The sequence below is a fragment of the Salvia splendens genome, chromosome 8 (assembly GCF_004379255.2).
Source record: "Salvia splendens isolate huo1 chromosome 8, SspV2, whole genome shotgun sequence".
Lineage (NCBI taxonomy): Eukaryota > Viridiplantae > Streptophyta > Magnoliopsida > Lamiales > Lamiaceae > Salvia > Salvia splendens.
In genome coordinates this window covers 31742932-31761345 of record NC_056039.1, presented here as the reverse complement: position 1 = coordinate 31761345, position 18414 = coordinate 31742932, and the positions used below count along the sequence as shown (strand labels likewise).

Here is an 18414-nt window from a genome sequence, read left to right as displayed (position 1 = left end):
CATGGTTAAACGACATCGTGGTGGTATAGATTAAGTGGAAAATCACAATCCTTTGAGGTTCGTTTCCTGGATTTAACTAACATACTACTCCATTGTACAATTGGTGTTGTGAAATTCCATTCCATCCTTCTATATGATTATTCAGCCCATTCTCATACAAGTCCATTCAACACCAGGATTGAAAATCTCAAAATCTCAAACCACGAAAATGGAGCTTCCTCCGTATATACTCATATCATAACACAACTATTAGAAATAAACTATAGAAGATTACATTACATTGAAGCACAAAATACCAATATCACATATGAACTCAATATATATATATTTGTTGAGACTTGAGTGGTATCAAAGTTGAGCCAAGCGGCTAATATCAAAGGGATGAGCATCGGAGGCCTTCTCAGCTCTGTAGGCTCTCCTTCCGACAACCGTATTCGCAGCTTCAGTGGGATGAAAGGCGTCCCAAAACAAGTACTCGTCTCTGTTCTGGCACGAAGGCTGCATCGGCAGGCATGTTATCTGGCCGTTGTTCCTCCCCACGCCGCAGCAACCAGCATTCGTCACTCTAAACCCGAAAGCCGACGGGTTGTTGATCAGATCTTGGAAAACGCCGTACGCATCGATGTAGATGAACCTCGCATCTGGGGTATTGCCGTTGAATTCATCAACTAGCCCTCTCAGCCTGCTGTTGAATATCTGGTTTGCGTTGTTGATCCTCGCCACGCATGTCCTCCCGTCCGGGCTGTTCTGCGCCAGCGCGTTCGGGCTGCACCCGATCTGCCCTACTCCCAGCAGGACGAACTTCCTTGCTCCGAAATTGTACAAAACCTGCACTCCCCGAAAAAATAATGAAAAATTAGGTTACAAAAAATAGTGATAATAGTTGTTTAAATTACCAAGTTTGATAAGTTAAATCACGAATTTTCAAATATTTGGATGATGTTTATAATGATGTTTATAATTTAAATACTCCATTAGTCCCAACAATATACTACTTCCGTCCCACATTAAGTGTCACATTTAGTGTGGGCGTGAATTTTAAGAAATGTAAAGAAAGGTGAGTTGAATAAGTTAGTGGACCATGAGTCCCACATATATATATTAGTTTTATAATAAAATGTAAGTAGAATTGATTGGTGGAATGTTGGGTCTACTTACTAGTAAAAAAGTGAAATGTGACTCTTATTGTGAGACGGGCCGAAATAACAAAATATAACACTCAATGTGGGATGGAGATAGTATATCTCATTTTTCCATTTCGATCCATCAGTCATTTCATGTTAATACATTTTATAATTATGTACTTTACATTTCTTAAAATTTGAATAGAGAGAAGACAAATAAAATATAAATAACATTTTACACTACTAGAACGGTGTCGTTGAGTATACCAAACGACAAAGTTAGTGCAGGACGAGGCAATTGAAACAAATTAAATTTGATTTGACTAACTACAATTGACTAAAAATATTTTATGATTAAAAAAGCTACAATTCAAAAAAAATAAATTCAGTGTGCGGAGAGATCTACTTAGTACTTACCCTTAATTGGTCGGTGTATTGTCGGATAAGTACGTCGGCGTACTGCTCCGTTGAGTACTGACGGCTGGTGGTGTAATACTGAGGCATGAAGTAGTTATTGAGGTAATCATTGCTGCCTACTCCGATTGAGTAGATGCACTTGCTCAAGTAATTCGCGGCGGAGTCCTCGTCGCCGATTATGTCCACTATTTGCGAGACTGTGTTTTTGTAGTTGTTTACTTGGCCGGTGAAGTCAATTCGAGCTCCCTATAATTTAAGAAACAAAAAATAAACACTTTGTTTTAGTCTATGAATGTTGCTACTTGATAATGTAAAAATAAACAGACAACTGCATACTAGTTGCTGGCCGGTTTCTTCCCGGATTCCGGCAGCTGCAGATGCGTAGTTCACTCCCCTCAGTATCTGTTGGCCTCGTGCCGTAGCATAAGGTGGAATGTAGTCATCAAACCCTAGCAGCTCGGCTGTCACAGTGAACCATTTTAGACTATAAATAAATTAATGAATAAAATTGCATTTTAGAAGTTTAACTAATTACATGATCATATATGGAGTACTTACCAATGACATCTACTGTAGTTTTACCGTTGGAGAATCGGCCGGTCGGGCCATCAGGGAAATCAATGCCGTAAGGCAAGTAGTTAGCCCTGGCCAAGGACTGAATGTTGTTGTTGTTTCCATTATCAACCAATGAGTCACCAAATATGAAGTAACATGGAACTTGGGGCTCTGCCGTCACCGCCGCCACGGCCACCGCTGCTACCAAGCACAATGCCAACCATTTCCCGACCCTACTTCCCATTATCTATGTATATGTGTGAATTGAATAAAATGTTATAAATTAAGTATGAAGCTGAAAAATGGAAGTAAAGAGAGAGAGAGAGGTGGATGAGGAAATAAAGAAGTAAAGGTGGAAAGGGCAGAGGCTGGGGTTGTGTGTGATGGAATTAAAGGCATGGAGGCAGATATGTGTATATATACATCTATATCACAAGTTGATCATTTAGGAGAAACCATGTTAATGAAGTTGACTTATTATGCATAAGGATATGGGAGTTGGATAGGAGCATTGATTTCACGCGGATATAATGTGATACAGTTAGCAAAAAGCTAATGGGGCATACCTGTTCTTCATTTCCAGGGCAATGCATTACTAATTACTATCTTCCTACTTAATTTTCAAAATTTCACCCATGTGATTCTAGTTTTCATTTTCATTCATGTAAGATTTACTATTATTAATTAAATGTAAATTGGATGAGAGGATATCTTCAATAAATCAAAGATGTGACTTGGGGTTCTAGCCATACTTTGTCATAAAAAAATAGAATCATATAGAAAAAGTGCAATTATGATTTTAGAGGGTAGCACAAGGTGAAATATGCATAGAACGGTTGGAAACTGAAACTCGAGCATGTATGGGTTAGGTGGAGTGCAACTACTACATTTAATGTTGAGACCAATTCAAATAGATTATTGAACAGTAGTAGCTAGTTTTTGATAGAGTTGAGTTCTTCCACTGCAGAATTATTGAGACCTTACCGACGAGCTATATATCAGAATTATATATAACAATTGTGTGTGTGAGAGAGGGGGAGCTCTACATATGCAATTTAGATGAGATTTGTGGATGAAGTTTATTACATAGAGAGAGCTATTTAACAACTAGTATATTAATGTATTATGCACATTGATAAAAGAAGGATGAGACAATCAATGTAATTAAATAAGATGGGTCTCAGTTAATATGGCAGTTGAAGAAACAGCGGCAAGGACCACCACCACTTTGGGCCTACTCCCAATATATTTCTTCTTCTTCCCATCACTTTGATTGTCATCCTAAGTTGCCAATGCCAAGTCTCTACAACCAGGCCCCGGCTCTTGCCAATATGGGCAGCTGGTGAGCATTGTCATGATTGAAACGAGAGTATTCGGCATGTTGGAATCGTGTCTGATCAATTCAGGTTGATCAGGTCTTACGAGTGACATAATATTTAATTTTGTTAAAATATATTTTATAGATACAAGAAACGTTCTGATTAGATGGACATGGAATATTCGCTTTCTTTAAACCGAGTGTGGATTAAAGCCTCCACGCCCGCCTAGCCTAGAGTAACACAAAATCATTTGATCATATAGTTCTCATAAATAGTACTCCACGATCATCTAATCAGAATAAATGGATCATCTGCCTAAAGGCTTGTAATGTCACCACATCATATATAAGCTTCAATTTGTACAAATAGGCTCCATGATGATACAAGATAATCTATGACTAGTCTAGCTAGGTCATATTTATTGAAAGTTTTAATAATTTAAAGGTGATTAGCTTAGGGGACATCTCAATAAAATGGGGTAAATACTAAATACATAACTCATACAAAATGTTTCACATTTGTTTCATATTAGTACAAAAAGTTTGAAGTTTACATAAATCATACAAAAAGTTTCATGCTTGTTTCAATTTAGTACATTCTGTTCCATGTGTTTAAAAGGTGTTAACTCTTTCTCTATGTAAAGTACAAAATGTTTCATCATTGTTTATGTTGATACAAAAAGTTTTATGATTGTTTATATTGGTACAAAAAATATCATCATTTTTTTGGTTTGTACGTCAAATATCATACAGAAAGAGTTAACACCGTTTAAACACATGTAACGGAATGTACTAAATTGAAACAAGCATGAAACTTTTTGTATGATTTATATAAACTTCAAACTTTTTGTACTAATATGAAACAAAGGTGAAACATTTTGTATGAGTTATGTATTTATCCCCAATAAAACTTAATGAAGTAACAAAAACATTTTATTAGCTTTCAAATAATAAGTTCCCAAAATATACTTAACAGGTTACTTAGTTTCACCAGTTCACATGAAACTACAAATATTGAGTAGAAATTACTGGAAGCTGGTTAGGCTAACTGTTAGTAGCTTTACTTTCACAAAATTCCCCACCATTTCTCATAAAATTACTTTTTAAACTATAATAATCGTATACAATGATAAAATCTTGGGATATAAGAAATGTAATCATTTGCTCTGAGATGGATGTAGACATGTAGTTGAGGAGAAGGCATGGGGATTTCAGTGTTTCTCTAAGCTCTCGATTAATGTCGGGTATTTTTCTATTGGAATTGCAAGGCTGCCGACAAACGTAATTTTTGACCGAGCATTCTGGGAATATTGTGGTGATTATCGTCCGGAAATTGAGCCCAAATTCTTCTTTTTGTAGAAATTTAAAAAAGAGTTTCACAAAATACCAATTTATTTCCTTTTAATTTTGAAAGGGGGGAAAAATATCAAATCAGGCGTTGTTCAATTGCGTAGTTTAAAATGCCTACATTTTTCCAAAATAGGAATTTTGAAAAAATATTGTATCTTAGTAATAAAATTCTTTTCACAAGTTCTATGTGATTTCTTCAATAATTTCAGTTTATAGTAGAATTGATGACAGTACTAATTTTTGCTCAAATATTGTTTTTGTATATCACTATGTTAGGTTTGAGAGTTAGGGCCCGATACACTTTTCAAAGTACAAACCATACGTGATTTCACTTTTTTTTTTAGGTTATCACTTGTATTGTAATCGGCCAAATTTCATTCGATAAAATATTGTTTGGTCAAGTTTCCTACCAGTTTCCCTTCTAATTTGGGTGACAATTCATGTTTGCGCCTTTCCCTGTCTCAACAACTCCTATTTCCATTCATGGCTGTCATCACCTCCCTCTTTGGCCCTCTATTGGGTTCATGCCATCGGTTTTGGGGCTGTAATGACGTTCTACCAAATCTGAGCCTAGACTTTATTTACAAAACACTTTTTCTTTTGGATGATGAAATATAAAATTCCAGTCTTTTTTATTTTAAAACTTTTTCCTGTTTGAGGCTGTAATGTCTCCTTTTTTATCGGCTTGAATTTTAAGAAATTAATTGACTTTATACTGAATAAAAAAAGTTTTGAAATGCAAAGTAGAATGAGTTCGTGAAATATGTGATCCACCTATAACAGATAGTAGTATAAAAAAATTGTGAAATACTAGTAGAATGAATTAATAGAATATGTGATCCATCTATAACAAATACTAATTGATTAATCGACAACGGATCATAATTGATTTGGTTTTGTACACCACTCTAATTCCCATCATAAAAATAATATAAATTTTATTTTAAATACTGTAAAATGATTTTATACTACCTAAAAAATTAAAGCCCAATCTAACAAAAAAATTCTCCAACCTAAGGAGCAAGAAAAAAAAAAGAGATTCCAAATATTTGTATTAAGTGTCCATCACATGTATTGGAAAGGCATGATTTGTCGTGATATTTAGTTCGGCGGCGAGTGATACAAGCATATCTTCAATAATATCCTCATATCTTTATTAATTAGTTATTGATTTATCATATTTTTTTCATATTTATTAGGATTATTTTCTTGTTCCTTAAGTTAGGGTATCCACTATTATAAATAACGGACATTGTTATCCATTTCGATCATTCAAGAAATATCAAATTATCTTATTTTCCTTTTATCGTGTTTTACTTTCTTTTGCAATCCTAAATCTTGGTTTGATCGACGGATCGACGGGCTTAAGGAACAATGATCGAAATGAATAACAATGTCCATGATTTATAATAGTGGATACCCTAACTTAAGGAACAAGAAAATAATCTTAATAAATATGAAAAGATATAGTAAATCAATAACTAATTAATAAAGATAGGGATATTATCGAAGATATCTTGGTAAGCCCGACTTATATAAGGAAACAAGTAGAGTGTTACTTCCTTTTTGTCGCACGATAATTGGAGAGAGAGATTTTACCTATTTATGTTTGTTTTTAGCAACCTACCCGTGGCACCAAAATCTGCATGGCGGAATACTGGGAAAAAAAGCTGTGTGCCATCATAATCCCTAAGATTCAGTAATCAGAAACGACTTGTAACCGCCTCTCCCTCTCTCTCTCTCTACACCTATTCTGTCTATATATGGTTATATAAATCTGCGGTTGAAGATGTGTAATCAAGATTTTTTCCTTTTATCCTTGTTTAGCCACACCCTCCTAAAATATCCTCATTTTTGCCAACTTGCACTTATCGTCCCTTTGTGGACTGTCACCCTACCTCAACAACCAATGCTTCTCTCTTACTGAAACCTACGATGGAGGAGATTGGATCACCTCCAGAGACCACCAATTTGGTGGTAATTCTATACCTTTCTTCAATTCTTTTATTTTCTCGTTCTGAATTTTGTATGCGATTCTTGGTTGTGTGAATGTATTTCTCAATTTACTCCCACATTAGGATTTACAACAAGTGAATAGATTAATGTGAATTATAAGTGTTTTCTATGAATTGGATGTTTTTGAATTATGACTTTGTACTTGATAGATAAAGAATTTTGGAATCGAGCTATGAAATCAATCCCCTGTTTGAGGAAATGAAGTGATTGAGACATCCAATTTGGGCATCTTTTTGCATTGTTTTGGTTCAATTCTAAGTGGATGTGATGTTACAACAGGTTGATGCACAAGCCACTCGTACGCAGGAGACCCATGGAAACCCTGCTCCGTTGATACCCACGAGTAGATTGGAAAGGCTGTTAAGAGAGCGAGTGTTGAGAAGGTCCAGCAAGTCCTATCACTCGCTTGAAGAATCGAGAGATAGTAACGGGGATCTGGACATTTCTGGTAACTCAAATGACCTGTATCTGTCTGATGGAGACAAGGGCTACCAAGATGAAGATATGTTTGAAGGGAATGCCTTTGGGAAACATCTAACTGATGGCCTTGAGAAACAGGATGTTCGAGTTCCCAAGCAGAGGTTACTGGTGGTAGCGAATCGACTGCCAGTGTCTGCGATTAGGAAGGATGATGACTCGTGGGGACTTGAAATAAGTGTAGGCGGCCTAGTTAGCGCTCTTTTGGGTAAGAACTGGATGATTGAGTGTTCAGATGTGAGTTGAATATTGGTTGCCTCTGCTCTATCAGTTTTCGAGTTGTCTTGATTCTTGAACTGATTCTGTTTTGTCTTGAAGGTATCAATGAGTTTGAAGCTAGATGGATTGGATGGGCCGGTGTGAATGTACCTGATGAAGTTGGACAAAGGTCGCTGACTAAAGCTCTAGCTGAAAAGGTCTGTAGGCTCGATGTCTTCTGTACGAATTAGTGATCACTATCGTTTGAAGCGGAAACTAATGTCTGAGACATGTTCAACCAAATGTAGAGATGCATCCCTGTATTCCTCGATGAAGAGATCGTCCACCAGTATTACAATGGCTATTGTAACAACATATTATGGCCTCTTTTCCACTATCTCGGGCTTCCACAGGAAGACCGCCTAGCAACGACAAGGAGCTTCCAGTCTCAGTTTGCTGCGTACAAGGAAGCAAACCAGATGTTTGCTGACGTTGTAAATGCACATTATAGGGAGGGAGATGTGGTGTGGTGCCATGATTATCATCTCATGTTTCTTCCAAAATGCCTAAAAGATTACAACCGCAAGATGAAAGTAGGTTGGTTTCTACACACACCTTTCCCCTCCTCTGAAATTCATCGGACATTACCATCAAGATCGGAACTTTTAAGATCTGTTCTGGCTGCTGATTTGGTCGGGTGGGTTCCTTGTTATTTTAGTATGATATTTCTGCTATTTCATTGAGCTATATTGACTGAGAACCATGATATAACTTAATGCTTGATAATTGGGATGAAACACATAGATTAGTTTGAGCCCTAAACAACTTTGTTGGCAGAGAAAGTCTTTGACTTAGAACAATTTAGAATCAGTACTCCAAATGTTGCTGTTTTACCAGTTTATATAATTCGTGTGTGTTTTATAGCTCTCATATTTGTTATAGCCTTAATATTTCTTATCTTTCCTCTTAGATTCCACACATATGATTATGCGAGGCATTTTGTAAGTGCCTGTACTCGTATTCTCGGACTTGAAGGGACCCCTGATGGTGTGGAAGATCAAGGAAAGCTGACTCGTGTTGCTGCGGTACACTCATATTCTTAGATATAGCTTGTTTTCCTTGTCTTAAATCCTCACTCACACTTGCACTATTTCATACTGACTAATTTTCACCGGTACCTGTCATCTACAGTTTCCTATTGGTATAGATTCTGAGCGGTTCATTCGAGCTCTGGAGCTTGATGTAGTTAAGGCTCACATGAAGCAATTGAAAGAGCGTTTTGCTGGAAGAAAGGTAAGTACTTGGGAACCACAAAACTGGTGTCTGTTGGCATTTTGGACTTTTTTATGTGACATTTCATGATCCAACCTAAACCACCAATATAATCTGATTGATTGTATGTATTTCTGAAGGTAATGCTAGGGGTTGACCGTCTAGATATGATTAAAGGAATACCACAAAAGATTTTGGCATTTGAAAAGTTCCTTGAAGAGAACCCAGTTTGGCGCGACAAGGTAGTGTTAGTCCAAATTGCTGTACCAACAAGGACGGATGTGCCCGAGTGTATGTATTCCTCATCCTTATGATTCAGTCTAACTGATGATACTGATGTTATCCTCAAGATTGTCGTGTAGGTTGCATAAGAAAGAAATAATATGTCATAATCAGAGGAAACATTGTTGTTTAATTAGAAGAACAATTTCAGACCTGTTTAATACTCCTCGTCTTTCACGAACATTTATACACACATGCAGGTAATCATGGCTTATGATTTTCTACTTATTCTGGCAGATCAGAAGCTATCGTCCCAAGTTCATGAAATTGTTGGAAGAATAAATGGAAGATTTGGATCCCTTACTGCTGTTCCAATTCATCATCTAGTGAGACCCTATGCCTTGAAAGTTTTAGGTTATAGTATATATTTATATTTAAAACGATGTTTATGAATGAACTTCAGATCTTTGAAGATCTCAGTGCTCTCTCATTTTACTCTAGTATATGGGTAGATTTCTTGTGCTTGTTATCTGAGTATACTCTATGTAACAAAATTTGTTTTGTTCACAGGATAGATCTCTTGAATTCCATGAATTATGCGCCTTATATGCTGTTACTGGTAAAATGTTCTTACTCTTCGTCCCTCATTTAACCTTTTGACTACATGATCTAAAAAATATCCACGAATACAAAATATATTCGGATAAAAGTAATCTCTCATGATTTCTACATGGTAATGAGAAATGGCTGATACTGAGAGTCTCATGTTTAGCACCAAGACACAGTTGATTAGAATTTGTTGCGGGGACGGACAAGGATATGGAGTTACAATTGTTCTTAACTGCTTATAGAGACACAGTTCAATTAACCAAAATGGCAAAATGTGAACAATGAAGGTGCTTCGGAGCTTTTCATATTTTGTCTCTTTTCCCTTTTGATGGTTCCACGGAACATACAAAATAATCAGATCACTGGTCGAACCTTCTTATTAGTGTTATAAAAAATGAAAGACTTGTAGTAGGATGAGATAATGAAGAAATTACATGCATTTTGAATTGGTTTTGTAATCAATATACTTATTACATGACATTTAATTACTTCCTCGTTTTTCTCACGAACTTTTCTTTTAGATGTTGCTCTGGTTACATCACTACGCGATGGAATGAATCTAGTGAGCTATGAATTTGTGGCCTGCCAAGCTTCAAAGAAAGGGGTCCTCATTCTAAGCGAGGTAATCATATCTTATGGCTAATGATTCTTTTCTATGATGATCAAATTGCTAATTCCTAATCCTCGTCCTCGTTTTTTGATACTTTCAGTTTGCTGGTGCTGCACAGTCACTTGGCGCTGGAGCAATTCTGGTGAATCCTTGGAATATTACAGAAGTTGCTTCATCGATTGGTTACGCCCTGACTATGCCAGCAGATGAAAGAGAAAAAAGACATCGGCATAATTTCACTCATGTTAGTACTCACACGTCTCAAGAGTGGGCCGAGACATTTGTAAGGTATGTTTTTTTGTTAGTTGTCAGTTAAAGTACGCACTCTGGTTAAGTATTTTGCTCACCTAACTTTTTTTCCCTTCATACAGCGAACTCAATGATACTGTCGTTGAAGCACAGCTACGGATTAGGCAAATTCCGCCATTACTTCCCAAAGGAGATGCTGTCGAGCGCTACATACATTCAAATAATCGTTTGCTTATTCTGGTATTCATGGCTTCCGTCTCATGCAACTTAAAATATGGAGTAGTATTTTTGTTTTCGGAATCTGATCTCAGTTATAAACGTGCCCACTCCCGTAGCTTTCCATTTATTGGAGTAACAAAAATCATGTCAGTACTAAGCAGACAGCATTTTGCATAAAACTTCACTCTCTCTGCTGTCAAGAAACCCCCACCATCTCCCGATGAGTCATTTCTTAGTCCTAGCAACTTAAGTCTAAGATAGACAACAAAGTAATTTTTCTGATTGCTTCCACAGAGATAAGTTGTTGAAATTGTTATTTTGTTTCAATGCATGTTCTTGAAATTATATGCATATCCAAACTTATCTGTTGGCAGGGCTTCAATGCGACGCTTACTGAACCTGTCGACACCCTAGGGAGAAGAATCGACCAGTTCAAAGAAATGGAGCTTAAGTTACACCAAGACTTGAAGGAGCCACTGAGAAGACTATGTGAGGATCCAAAGACCACCATAATTGTCCTTAGTGGAAGCGATAGAAATGTTCTCGACGAGGTTTGTGCTTTCGCATAAGATTCCACATTTGCCTCAAGCACATTCCATCGGCTGACCTTTGTATTCTGCAGAATTTTGGAGGATATAATTTGTGGTTGGCAGCTGAACACGGGATGTTTTTGCGTCGTACTACCGGAGATTGGATGACGACAATGCCAGAAAATCTAAACATGGATTGGGTTGACAGCGTGAAGGTACACATCGTAAAGATAACATTTAGAACCCATTCCCTTTATTATAGAACCCTCGCATCAATTTGTAAACTTTTTTCAGCATGTATTCGAATACTTCACTGAGAGGACACCCCGGTCTCATTTTGAGCTCCGTGAGACTTCACTCGTATGGAACTATAAGTACGCAGGTCGTTTATCTTTCCCCATTAAGGCGATGCAATTGTTTTTTCTATAATTATAGTTACATTTATCTCATTGACTTGTGAAAGTATTCTCAGATATTGAATTCGGGAAGCTTCAATCGAAGGATCTGCTACAGCACTTATGGACAGGTCCGATTTCAAATGCTTCTGTCGATGTCGTTCAAGGATCGAGATCAGTGGAGGTCCGAGCAGTTGGAGTAACCAAAGTGAGTCTAAATGTTACAATATAAAAAACAATCCTAAAAAATGACCTGCACATTTATTCGAAAGATTTTATCCAGGGCGCTGCAATTGATCGAATCCTGGGCGAAATAGTTCATCACAGTCACGTGGAAGCTCCTATCGATTATGTTTTGTGTGTTGGTCATTTTCTACCAAAGGTGAGCCACTCGTATCGTTTACCAGTCTTCTTGATCATCATTGCTGCACTCGTTGACTAGAATGGACTGGACCGGCCTAACATCAACGCATTTTTCCATGCGGCTTGTTTGATTGTTATACGTTATTGACAAAATATACCAGGATGAAGACATTTATAGCTTTTTCGAGCCGGAGTTACCTACTGGACCAGCACCTAGTGCAAGGGCCAAGATTGCCAATCCTCTCAACAGATTCGCGTCCAACTCTACAGGGGTAGCTGCATTCTGCCGCAAAGCTCCTTTGCCTATCCCGTCTCCGGATACACGAGCCAACAGTTTCCTAGGGAACGGGAACTGGTGGTCTCGTATGCGCGAGAGAATGACCGTACACGAGGGCTCATCAGTTCTTGATCTCAGGGGAGAGAATTATTTCTCATGCGCGGTGGGGAGGAAACGTTCCAGCGCAAGATATCTTCTGGGATCATCGACCGAGGTCGTGGAATTGCTAAAGGAACTAACAGCTTGTCAGCCATGAAGATACTAAAAGGTTAAAAATCATAGCAAGATTTTGAGTTATCATTATTAGTTTCATTATTTGTGGTTGGCATGGTAGATTAATTATGATGATTAATTGATACAAGTGTAGAAGGTAATAAGGAGAAAAAGAAGCAAGAATTCATCATGTTGTGTTTTGTCTAGATTGTGAAAATTGAAAGGTAGGCAAAGAGCAATAGGGGGGTGGTTGAAGTTGAAACACAATTCTGACTTTGGCTCATGAGGTATGGGGTTGTGTAGTTTTTGTACTACTACTATTTAATTGATTGATTATGATTTTCATCAAAAAAATGATAATAACAAATTATTGATTATGATTGAATGCATTTTCAACTGCAATTACAAACCTTCTCTTTCAATCAAATTTGATCATCCCCATGGTCCCATAAAGCGTGCTAATTATGTGACACTTTGTTCCTTAATAAGTTCGAAAATTGCGGCTATTTGATTCGGGCGTTGACCGGTTGAGTAGCTTCCGAACTTAATGATCCATACCCTGTCAAAAAGCATCTTTTTTCTTGCAAATATTCAACTAATAAGTGCGAAAAGTGATTGTTTCCGAGTGACGAAAACTGGCCTATCAAATAGTCTATGTAAACGTTGTGTGTTCGCCTTAATAGTGGAATATGTTATTCGATTTAAAGTGGCATAGTATTTGCCTTGCAAGGAGTTGTCTATAAACTTTTTCACGTTCGAGAAATATTATTCTACAATATCAATGACTCTGTGTGTTTTTTACAGTTTATATAGGCGCTTTACCTTTGATTTAATTCTTTATTATTTTCAGATTTATAATGTATTGTTTTATATTTTGGGATTTAATCAGACCTTAGATAGATATAAACACTTAATATTATCATTGATGATCATCTACAAATACAGTACTCCGTATAAAATACCATTAACTATTAACCATATTGCAGTGAAGGATAATCAATTAATTAACAAAAAAAACAGAATTTGCTAATTGTTCCTAAAATCGCGCCTATTCCTCCTATTTACTCTAACAGAGATAATTTGCTCTCCACAATAAATATCAGTTGTGTTTTTCTCCTTCCTTATTATCACTGGTGTTAGTATTACTCCATTGCCATGTCCACAACAACACATTCCAAATCTCATTGCACCAAGCCTAGTCTTCCACCATTTGATGAACTATTCTCATTCTGTCACGCCACTCCTCTCAAAAACAACCCTCACGTCCGCCCTCCACCGGGCTCCATCCCTCGCAACCCACCTCCTCCTCCCTTCTTCGTCACCGTCGTCGGTTCTCTCCCAGGCCCCCCACTCCCCAAATTCAATGGCACCACCGACCCCGCTGCTTCCTGCCTCTACACCAACATCCACGACTTCTACGCCACCCCTCGCGACTAGCGAGACCGCTTAATGGATCTATGCATGGAAGGCAAAGCCGCACACTGGCTCCAATGGATGAAGATCAAAACTACCAAAATTCGCTCGCCAACATCTCCTGTAGTTGCTTCATCCTCGTCTCCTCTGCCACCGTGGATCGAACTCCCTGGGGACGTAACGACCAATATTCTACTTGGTGGAAGGTTTGCAAGGATCCCGCCTCGTGGAGAGTCATCGATTTCTCCAACCCTAGGCAGGGGATTTTCAACGATTACTACAATGTCATGTGCCGCCGCCAGGGACAATTGGTAGACCTCGCCATTCAGTACTTCGGCAACGATGCACTCTTGGACTACATCGTCCATCGGTAAGCCATTTTTGGGTTAACAAGTCTTGCTCCATGTACAAACTGGTCTAATCTATTGTTGTTGTTTGACAGATCACCAAATCTCAAACGCATTAAACTTGGAACTTGCTTTTTCATATCGGGATGTTGTGCACGTAAAATGGTGGCGAAACTTCCACATTTGGAAGAATTGCACCTTACTCTTAGATCAGGGATTGGTGCTTGCGACATTGAAATAATTGGAAAATCTTGTCCAATGCTGAAATCATTCTCGTGCAATGGATATAAGTGCAAGCTTCGGACATACAGAGAAGATGGTTATATTGAAGGACATTGTCGGAATCTGTTTGCTCGTGCAATCAGCAAAAGCATGCCTAGTCTGCAGCATCTTCATGTATTTGCACATTATATGGGAAATGAAGGACTCGAAGTCATCCTGAACGGTTGCCCGGGTCTCGAATCACTTGATATCGGCGATGTTTTGATCTTGATCTTGAAGTGGATTTGGGGAAAAGATGTCAGAAAATTAAACATCTTAAACTCCCTAATGACTTTGTTAGTGATGTACCGTGGCCTAATTGCGATGGCGGCGATCCGTTTGCTCCTTTTGCCTTTTGCTTTGAACATTACGTACACGACTATTATAGCCATAAATATGGACCTTTCGATTACAACTTCTACTAATTCTGAGCATGTTCGACACCAAAGGTAGATTATCCATAGTCTTTGTGTCTTATATTACTACTTTTCATTATTTGGTAGACTTTGTCTTAGCATGATTTTGTGGTTACCAACCTTAATGCATAATATATATCTTTATGAATTGATATGTGTCATTCTAGTATGGTTTGATTGATTGCTAAAATATTTCCCGTCGTCCGTCTATATATACTCCATTGCTTGATAATATATTAATATAGGTTAAATTAATTTGTTTTATACTCTAGCGCCCTTAATTTTCGACTTAATTAATTGCTCAATCGTGACATATTTTATGATAGAACTTATATAGTCCTATCAATATTTAGTTTCGAGATTAAATTAACACTCAATCTTAAAATAGTCTCCTTAGAATATTTGAAAAGATAGATTTGCTACTCCCTCCGTCCGGCATTAGGAGTACCGGTTGATCATTTTCATTCGTCCGGCATTAGGAGTCCCGGTTAGACATTTCCATAAAAAGTGAAATAAAAATATTATAAAATAAAACACTAAAAAGCACAAGTAAAAACACATCCAAAGAATAAAGCAAATAATAATGCAAATGAGTCTCATATTCCATTATCACACACCTCAATTATTACTTCAAACATTTCTTAAAATCCGCACCCAACTCAACCGGTACTCCTAATGCCGGACGGAGGGAGTACTTCATATGTCCAGAATATTGATTTTAGTAAATTGATTGTTTCACCGTGGATGAAGAAAGAGTCCAACTTACACTTTGTAAAGAAAACCTGTCAAGGTAAGACCAATTGATTGATTTTAGTAAGTGGACTCCAGACTTCACTAAAGCACCATTACTCTAACATTCTGTTTAAAAGGTAAATGAATTAACTCAAATATTCTTGAATTGGTAGACAAGACAGCATAATTCAGATAACAAGTTGAATTAGATTCTACAAGAGTTGTTCAAACATAACATATCTAATACTACCATAATAGTGCATAAATATGGATAAACGCAGAGATGGAAGAATCAAGGGCTGGCGTCTGGTTTAACCTTCCACTGATGGAGTTCGAAAGTGTTAGGTATGGGTCGATGGACAATTGCTTGGATAGTCATAGTAGCAGCTTCTTCTTCTTCTTCGACTTTTTTTACAACAAGAGTCAAAAACAATAGAGAGCGTGGGACGTACACGACAACAGCCTTAGCAACTTCCACAAGCTCGTAAGTTTTGCTTTTCTGCAAAAATGTTTCAATCATAAACAAACAAATTTGATCATCAACAAACATACCATGTCAACATTGATTTCATCAATTGCAAACTTTGCTGCCATATACATTGGATCACGACTGTAGGGGAAAAACAATTGATGAAGCTCAGATAATCCACCAGCCAAGAAGGAACGCGCACATCCTCATCAAAACCCTACATCATATCATTATCAATCAATCATAATATTCGGATTGGATTGGATTGGATCGGATGTACTTACAAAGCTATTGCGGACTTGACTGATGTATTTGAGAACAGTTGTAAGGATCTTTTTAAATCTACTTTATCACACCATCGTTTTCAATCTCCTTCACCATACCAGGTTCAGCATCATCACTTGAGTAATATTCATCTTTGCATAGAGGATCGTAATCTTCATCTTCGAATGCCATCTTTCCTTCTTAGGACTGAAATAAACCTTATTTATCTTCGAATTTCTCTACCTGTCCCGTTATCTTTTCGTCTGAACCACCACCGGAATCAATTTTCGCAATCTCGCCACCACAGACACCGGAATCGACTTTCGCAACCTCGCCACCACAGACACCGGAATCGATTTTGGCAATCTCGCCACCACAGCCACTGGAATCGATTTTCGCAATATCGCCATCACAGCCACCGGAATCGATTTTCTCTGTTTCCTGAATCTCTGTTACCACAGACAATGGAATCGGAAACGGAATCGGATTCCCCCAAAGCTGTTTCTCCGATGTGGAAATTAGGGTTTTCCATGATTTTCAGAATCGTAATTTGGTTTACACACTAATTTTTCTTCAAAGCACACCACACTCGAATAATAATAATAATAATATTATTATTATTATAAGCAAATTGTATTATTTTATGCAAGAAGAAAATTTGTATGGAGTAAGGAATTTGAAACAGATTAAATATGCCACTTTGAATCGGTATGGGTTCATAAGAAATATCCTTCACGTTGATCAAGGACCATTCATCTTCTAACACGATATTGACTCAAGTTCTAGTCGATTATTTATATGTAACAACTACGTTGACATAAATCCCTCTTCGATAGAAATTTCCATGAAAGTTCAGGTTAATTCCAACTGACACCATCATGTTTTGTTTAAAACCATCTCTGTGCTGTCAAGGGAATTGGTCGGTTGTAATTCTTGGAAGAGAACTCATACAATTTGCAAGAAATTAGCTGCAGATAACATTTGCAATTCTTGAGGAGAATGAATTATCGATTGATTATTCTTGCCGCAGTTCTACTTATTTACAATGTCGAAGCTTCATTTCCTCACCACCAGGTTAATTTTGATCTTGATTATTAGCGGTACTTAATAAACTAACTATGTTTTCAAGGCTTGATGATTTGTTTGAGTCTTGATCCAGGTTTACATAGTATACCTTGGACAACACAGCGGGGAGAAAACCTTGCACGAAATCGAAGAAATTCATCGGTCGTATTTGCATTTTGTGAAAGGCTCCAAAGAGGAGGCTGGATCATGCATGGTGTACAGCTACAAGAATGTCATCAATGGCTTCTCCGCGTTGCTCACTCCTCAGGAAGCTCAAACAATCTCAGAGATGGATGGAGTGATTTCAGTGTTTCATAGCCATCCGAACAAACCAAGGCTTCACACAACCAGATCGTGGGATTTCATTACCTTACTCGAAGCAAAGAGGGATGCTTCGAAGGCCGATGGAGAAGAATTATTGAGACAAGCGGTATCAACAATGAGGGATTGGAACACAGGTAGAAATATAGCCTTTCTTTCTCCTTCTTCCTTCATCAAAATGTTGCTCTATCTTGAAAACCTTAACCATCTTTTTCAGGAGTATGGCCTGAGAGTTTCAGTGATGAGGGAATAGAACCTATCCCATCTTCATGGGATGGAGGTGTCTCCTTCAATTCTTCGCATTGTCATAGGTAATTTATTTATACCAGGTTTAATTTCTCTTGGGTTCGTTTTCTCATTTGTCATGCGATAATAGAGGAGGAGATATTCAATCATATAGTTCGGGCTCCTATAATATGGTCTTCTTGGGACTCTCTATTTCAAGGCCTTTCTCGAATAAGCTAATTCATAATTATTTTTTTCTTTTTTCGTATTTTAATTTATGATAATACAGTATTATCATTTGAATAACATTTTTCAGAGAAATGGCAATGGGACAAAAAATTTCTCATATTTTATTGTACTGTTTGCTCCAAGATAAAATTGCAATCAAGGAGAATGAAAATTTTTAACTTCATTTGGCTATTTAACAGGAAACTAGTAAGGCCACCTTACTATTTGATAGGGCACGTGGCCTCGAGTGGCCACGGGA

At 37.5% G+C, this 18414-nt stretch overlaps 4 protein-coding genes across 5 annotated transcripts; 3 read left to right on the top strand and 1 right to left on the bottom strand.

Moving 5' to 3' along the window:
* Window positions 1–195: 195 nt before the first annotated feature.
* Window positions 196–2499, bottom strand: LOC121744482 (GDSL esterase/lipase At5g45670-like). The gene is made up of 4 exons (XM_042138025.1): window positions 2100–2499; window positions 1878–2002; window positions 1542–1787; window positions 196–828 (listed from the first exon to the last, which is right to left on the bottom strand). Exons 1-4 carry the CDS (start codon window positions 2338–2340, stop codon window positions 349–351), a joined length of 1092 nt encoding a protein of 363 aa, XP_041993959.1. The 5' UTR covers window positions 2341–2499; the 3' UTR covers window positions 196–348.
* A 3903-nt stretch (window positions 2500–6402) lies between these two features.
* Window positions 6403–12794, top strand: LOC121743067 (alpha,alpha-trehalose-phosphate synthase [UDP-forming] 1-like). 2 transcript variants are annotated; one of them, XM_042136249.1, is made up of 18 exons: window positions 6403–6738; window positions 7060–7465; window positions 7576–7673; window positions 7764–8152; window positions 8426–8540; window positions 8647–8748; window positions 8868–9018; window positions 9247–9335; window positions 9520–9568; window positions 10080–10180; window positions 10269–10456; window positions 10540–10657; window positions 11011–11187; window positions 11259–11381; window positions 11461–11548; window positions 11639–11769; window positions 11845–11943; window positions 12086–12794. In XM_042136249.1, the coding sequence occupies exons 1-18, from the start codon at window positions 6700–6702 to the stop codon at window positions 12455–12457; spliced, it is 2835 nt and encodes a 944-aa protein (XP_041992183.1). In that variant the 5' UTR covers window positions 6403–6699; the 3' UTR covers window positions 12458–12794. The 2 variants fall into 2 exon arrangements, with proteins under 2 accessions (XP_041992183.1, XP_041992182.1); XM_042136248.1 differs by having other exon boundaries at window positions 6403–6741.
* A 1110-nt stretch (window positions 12795–13904) lies between these two features.
* Window positions 13905–14888, top strand: LOC121746085 (putative F-box/LRR-repeat protein 9). The gene is made up of 2 exons (XM_042140007.1): window positions 13905–14197; window positions 14270–14888. The coding sequence occupies exons 1-2, from the start codon at window positions 13905–13907 to the stop codon at window positions 14886–14888; spliced, it is 912 nt and encodes a 303-aa protein (XP_041995941.1).
* A 1892-nt stretch (window positions 14889–16780) lies between these two features.
* Window positions 16781–18017, top strand: LOC121746084 (subtilisin-like protease SBT5.6). The gene is made up of 3 exons (XM_042140006.1): window positions 16781–16861; window positions 17476–17839; window positions 17920–18017. Exons 1-3 carry the CDS (start codon window positions 16781–16783, stop codon window positions 18015–18017), a joined length of 543 nt encoding a protein of 180 aa, XP_041995940.1.
* Window positions 18018–18414: the final 397 nt, after the last annotated feature.

Bases quoted from the DNA above. Each gene is read 5' to 3' on its own strand.
- LOC121744482 (XM_042138025.1), bottom strand. From the start codon at position 2,340: ATGGGAAGTAGGGTCGGGAAATGGTTGGCATTGTGCTTGGTAGCAGCG. The intron at 1,788-1,877 runs GTATGCAGTTGT...CTTAAATTATAG, and splicing joins AAGAAACCGGCCAGCAACTA to GGAGCTCGAATTGACTTCAC. The intron at 829-1,541 runs GTAAGTACTAAG...CGGGGAGTGCAG, and splicing joins AATACACCGACCAATTAAGG to GTTTTGTACAATTTCGGAGC.
- LOC121746084 (XM_042140006.1), top strand. From the start codon at position 16,781: ATGGAATCGGAAACGGAATCGGATTCCCCCAAAGCTGTTTCTCCGATG. The intron at 16,862-17,475 runs GTAATTTGGTTT...GTCTTGATCCAG, and splicing joins TTTCCATGATTTTCAGAATC to GTTTACATAGTATACCTTGG. The intron at 17,840-17,919 runs GTAGAAATATAG...CATCTTTTTCAG, and splicing joins AATGAGGGATTGGAACACAG to GAGTATGGCCTGAGAGTTTC.
- LOC121746085 (XM_042140007.1), top strand. From the start codon at position 13,905: ATGGATGAAGATCAAAACTACCAAAATTCGCTCGCCAACATCTCCTGT. The intron at 14,198-14,269 runs GTAAGCCATTTT...GTTGTTTGACAG, and splicing joins TTGGACTACATCGTCCATCG to ATCACCAAATCTCAAACGCA.
- LOC121743067 (XM_042136248.1), top strand. From the start codon at position 6,700: ATGGAGGAGATTGGATCACCTCCAGAGACCACCAATTTGGTG. The intron at 9,569-10,079 runs GTAAAATGTTCT...CTTTTCTTTTAG, and splicing joins CGCCTTATATGCTGTTACTG to ATGTTGCTCTGGTTACATCA. The intron at 11,382-11,460 runs GTACACATCGTA...AACTTTTTTCAG, and splicing joins ATTGGGTTGACAGCGTGAAG to CATGTATTCGAATACTTCAC.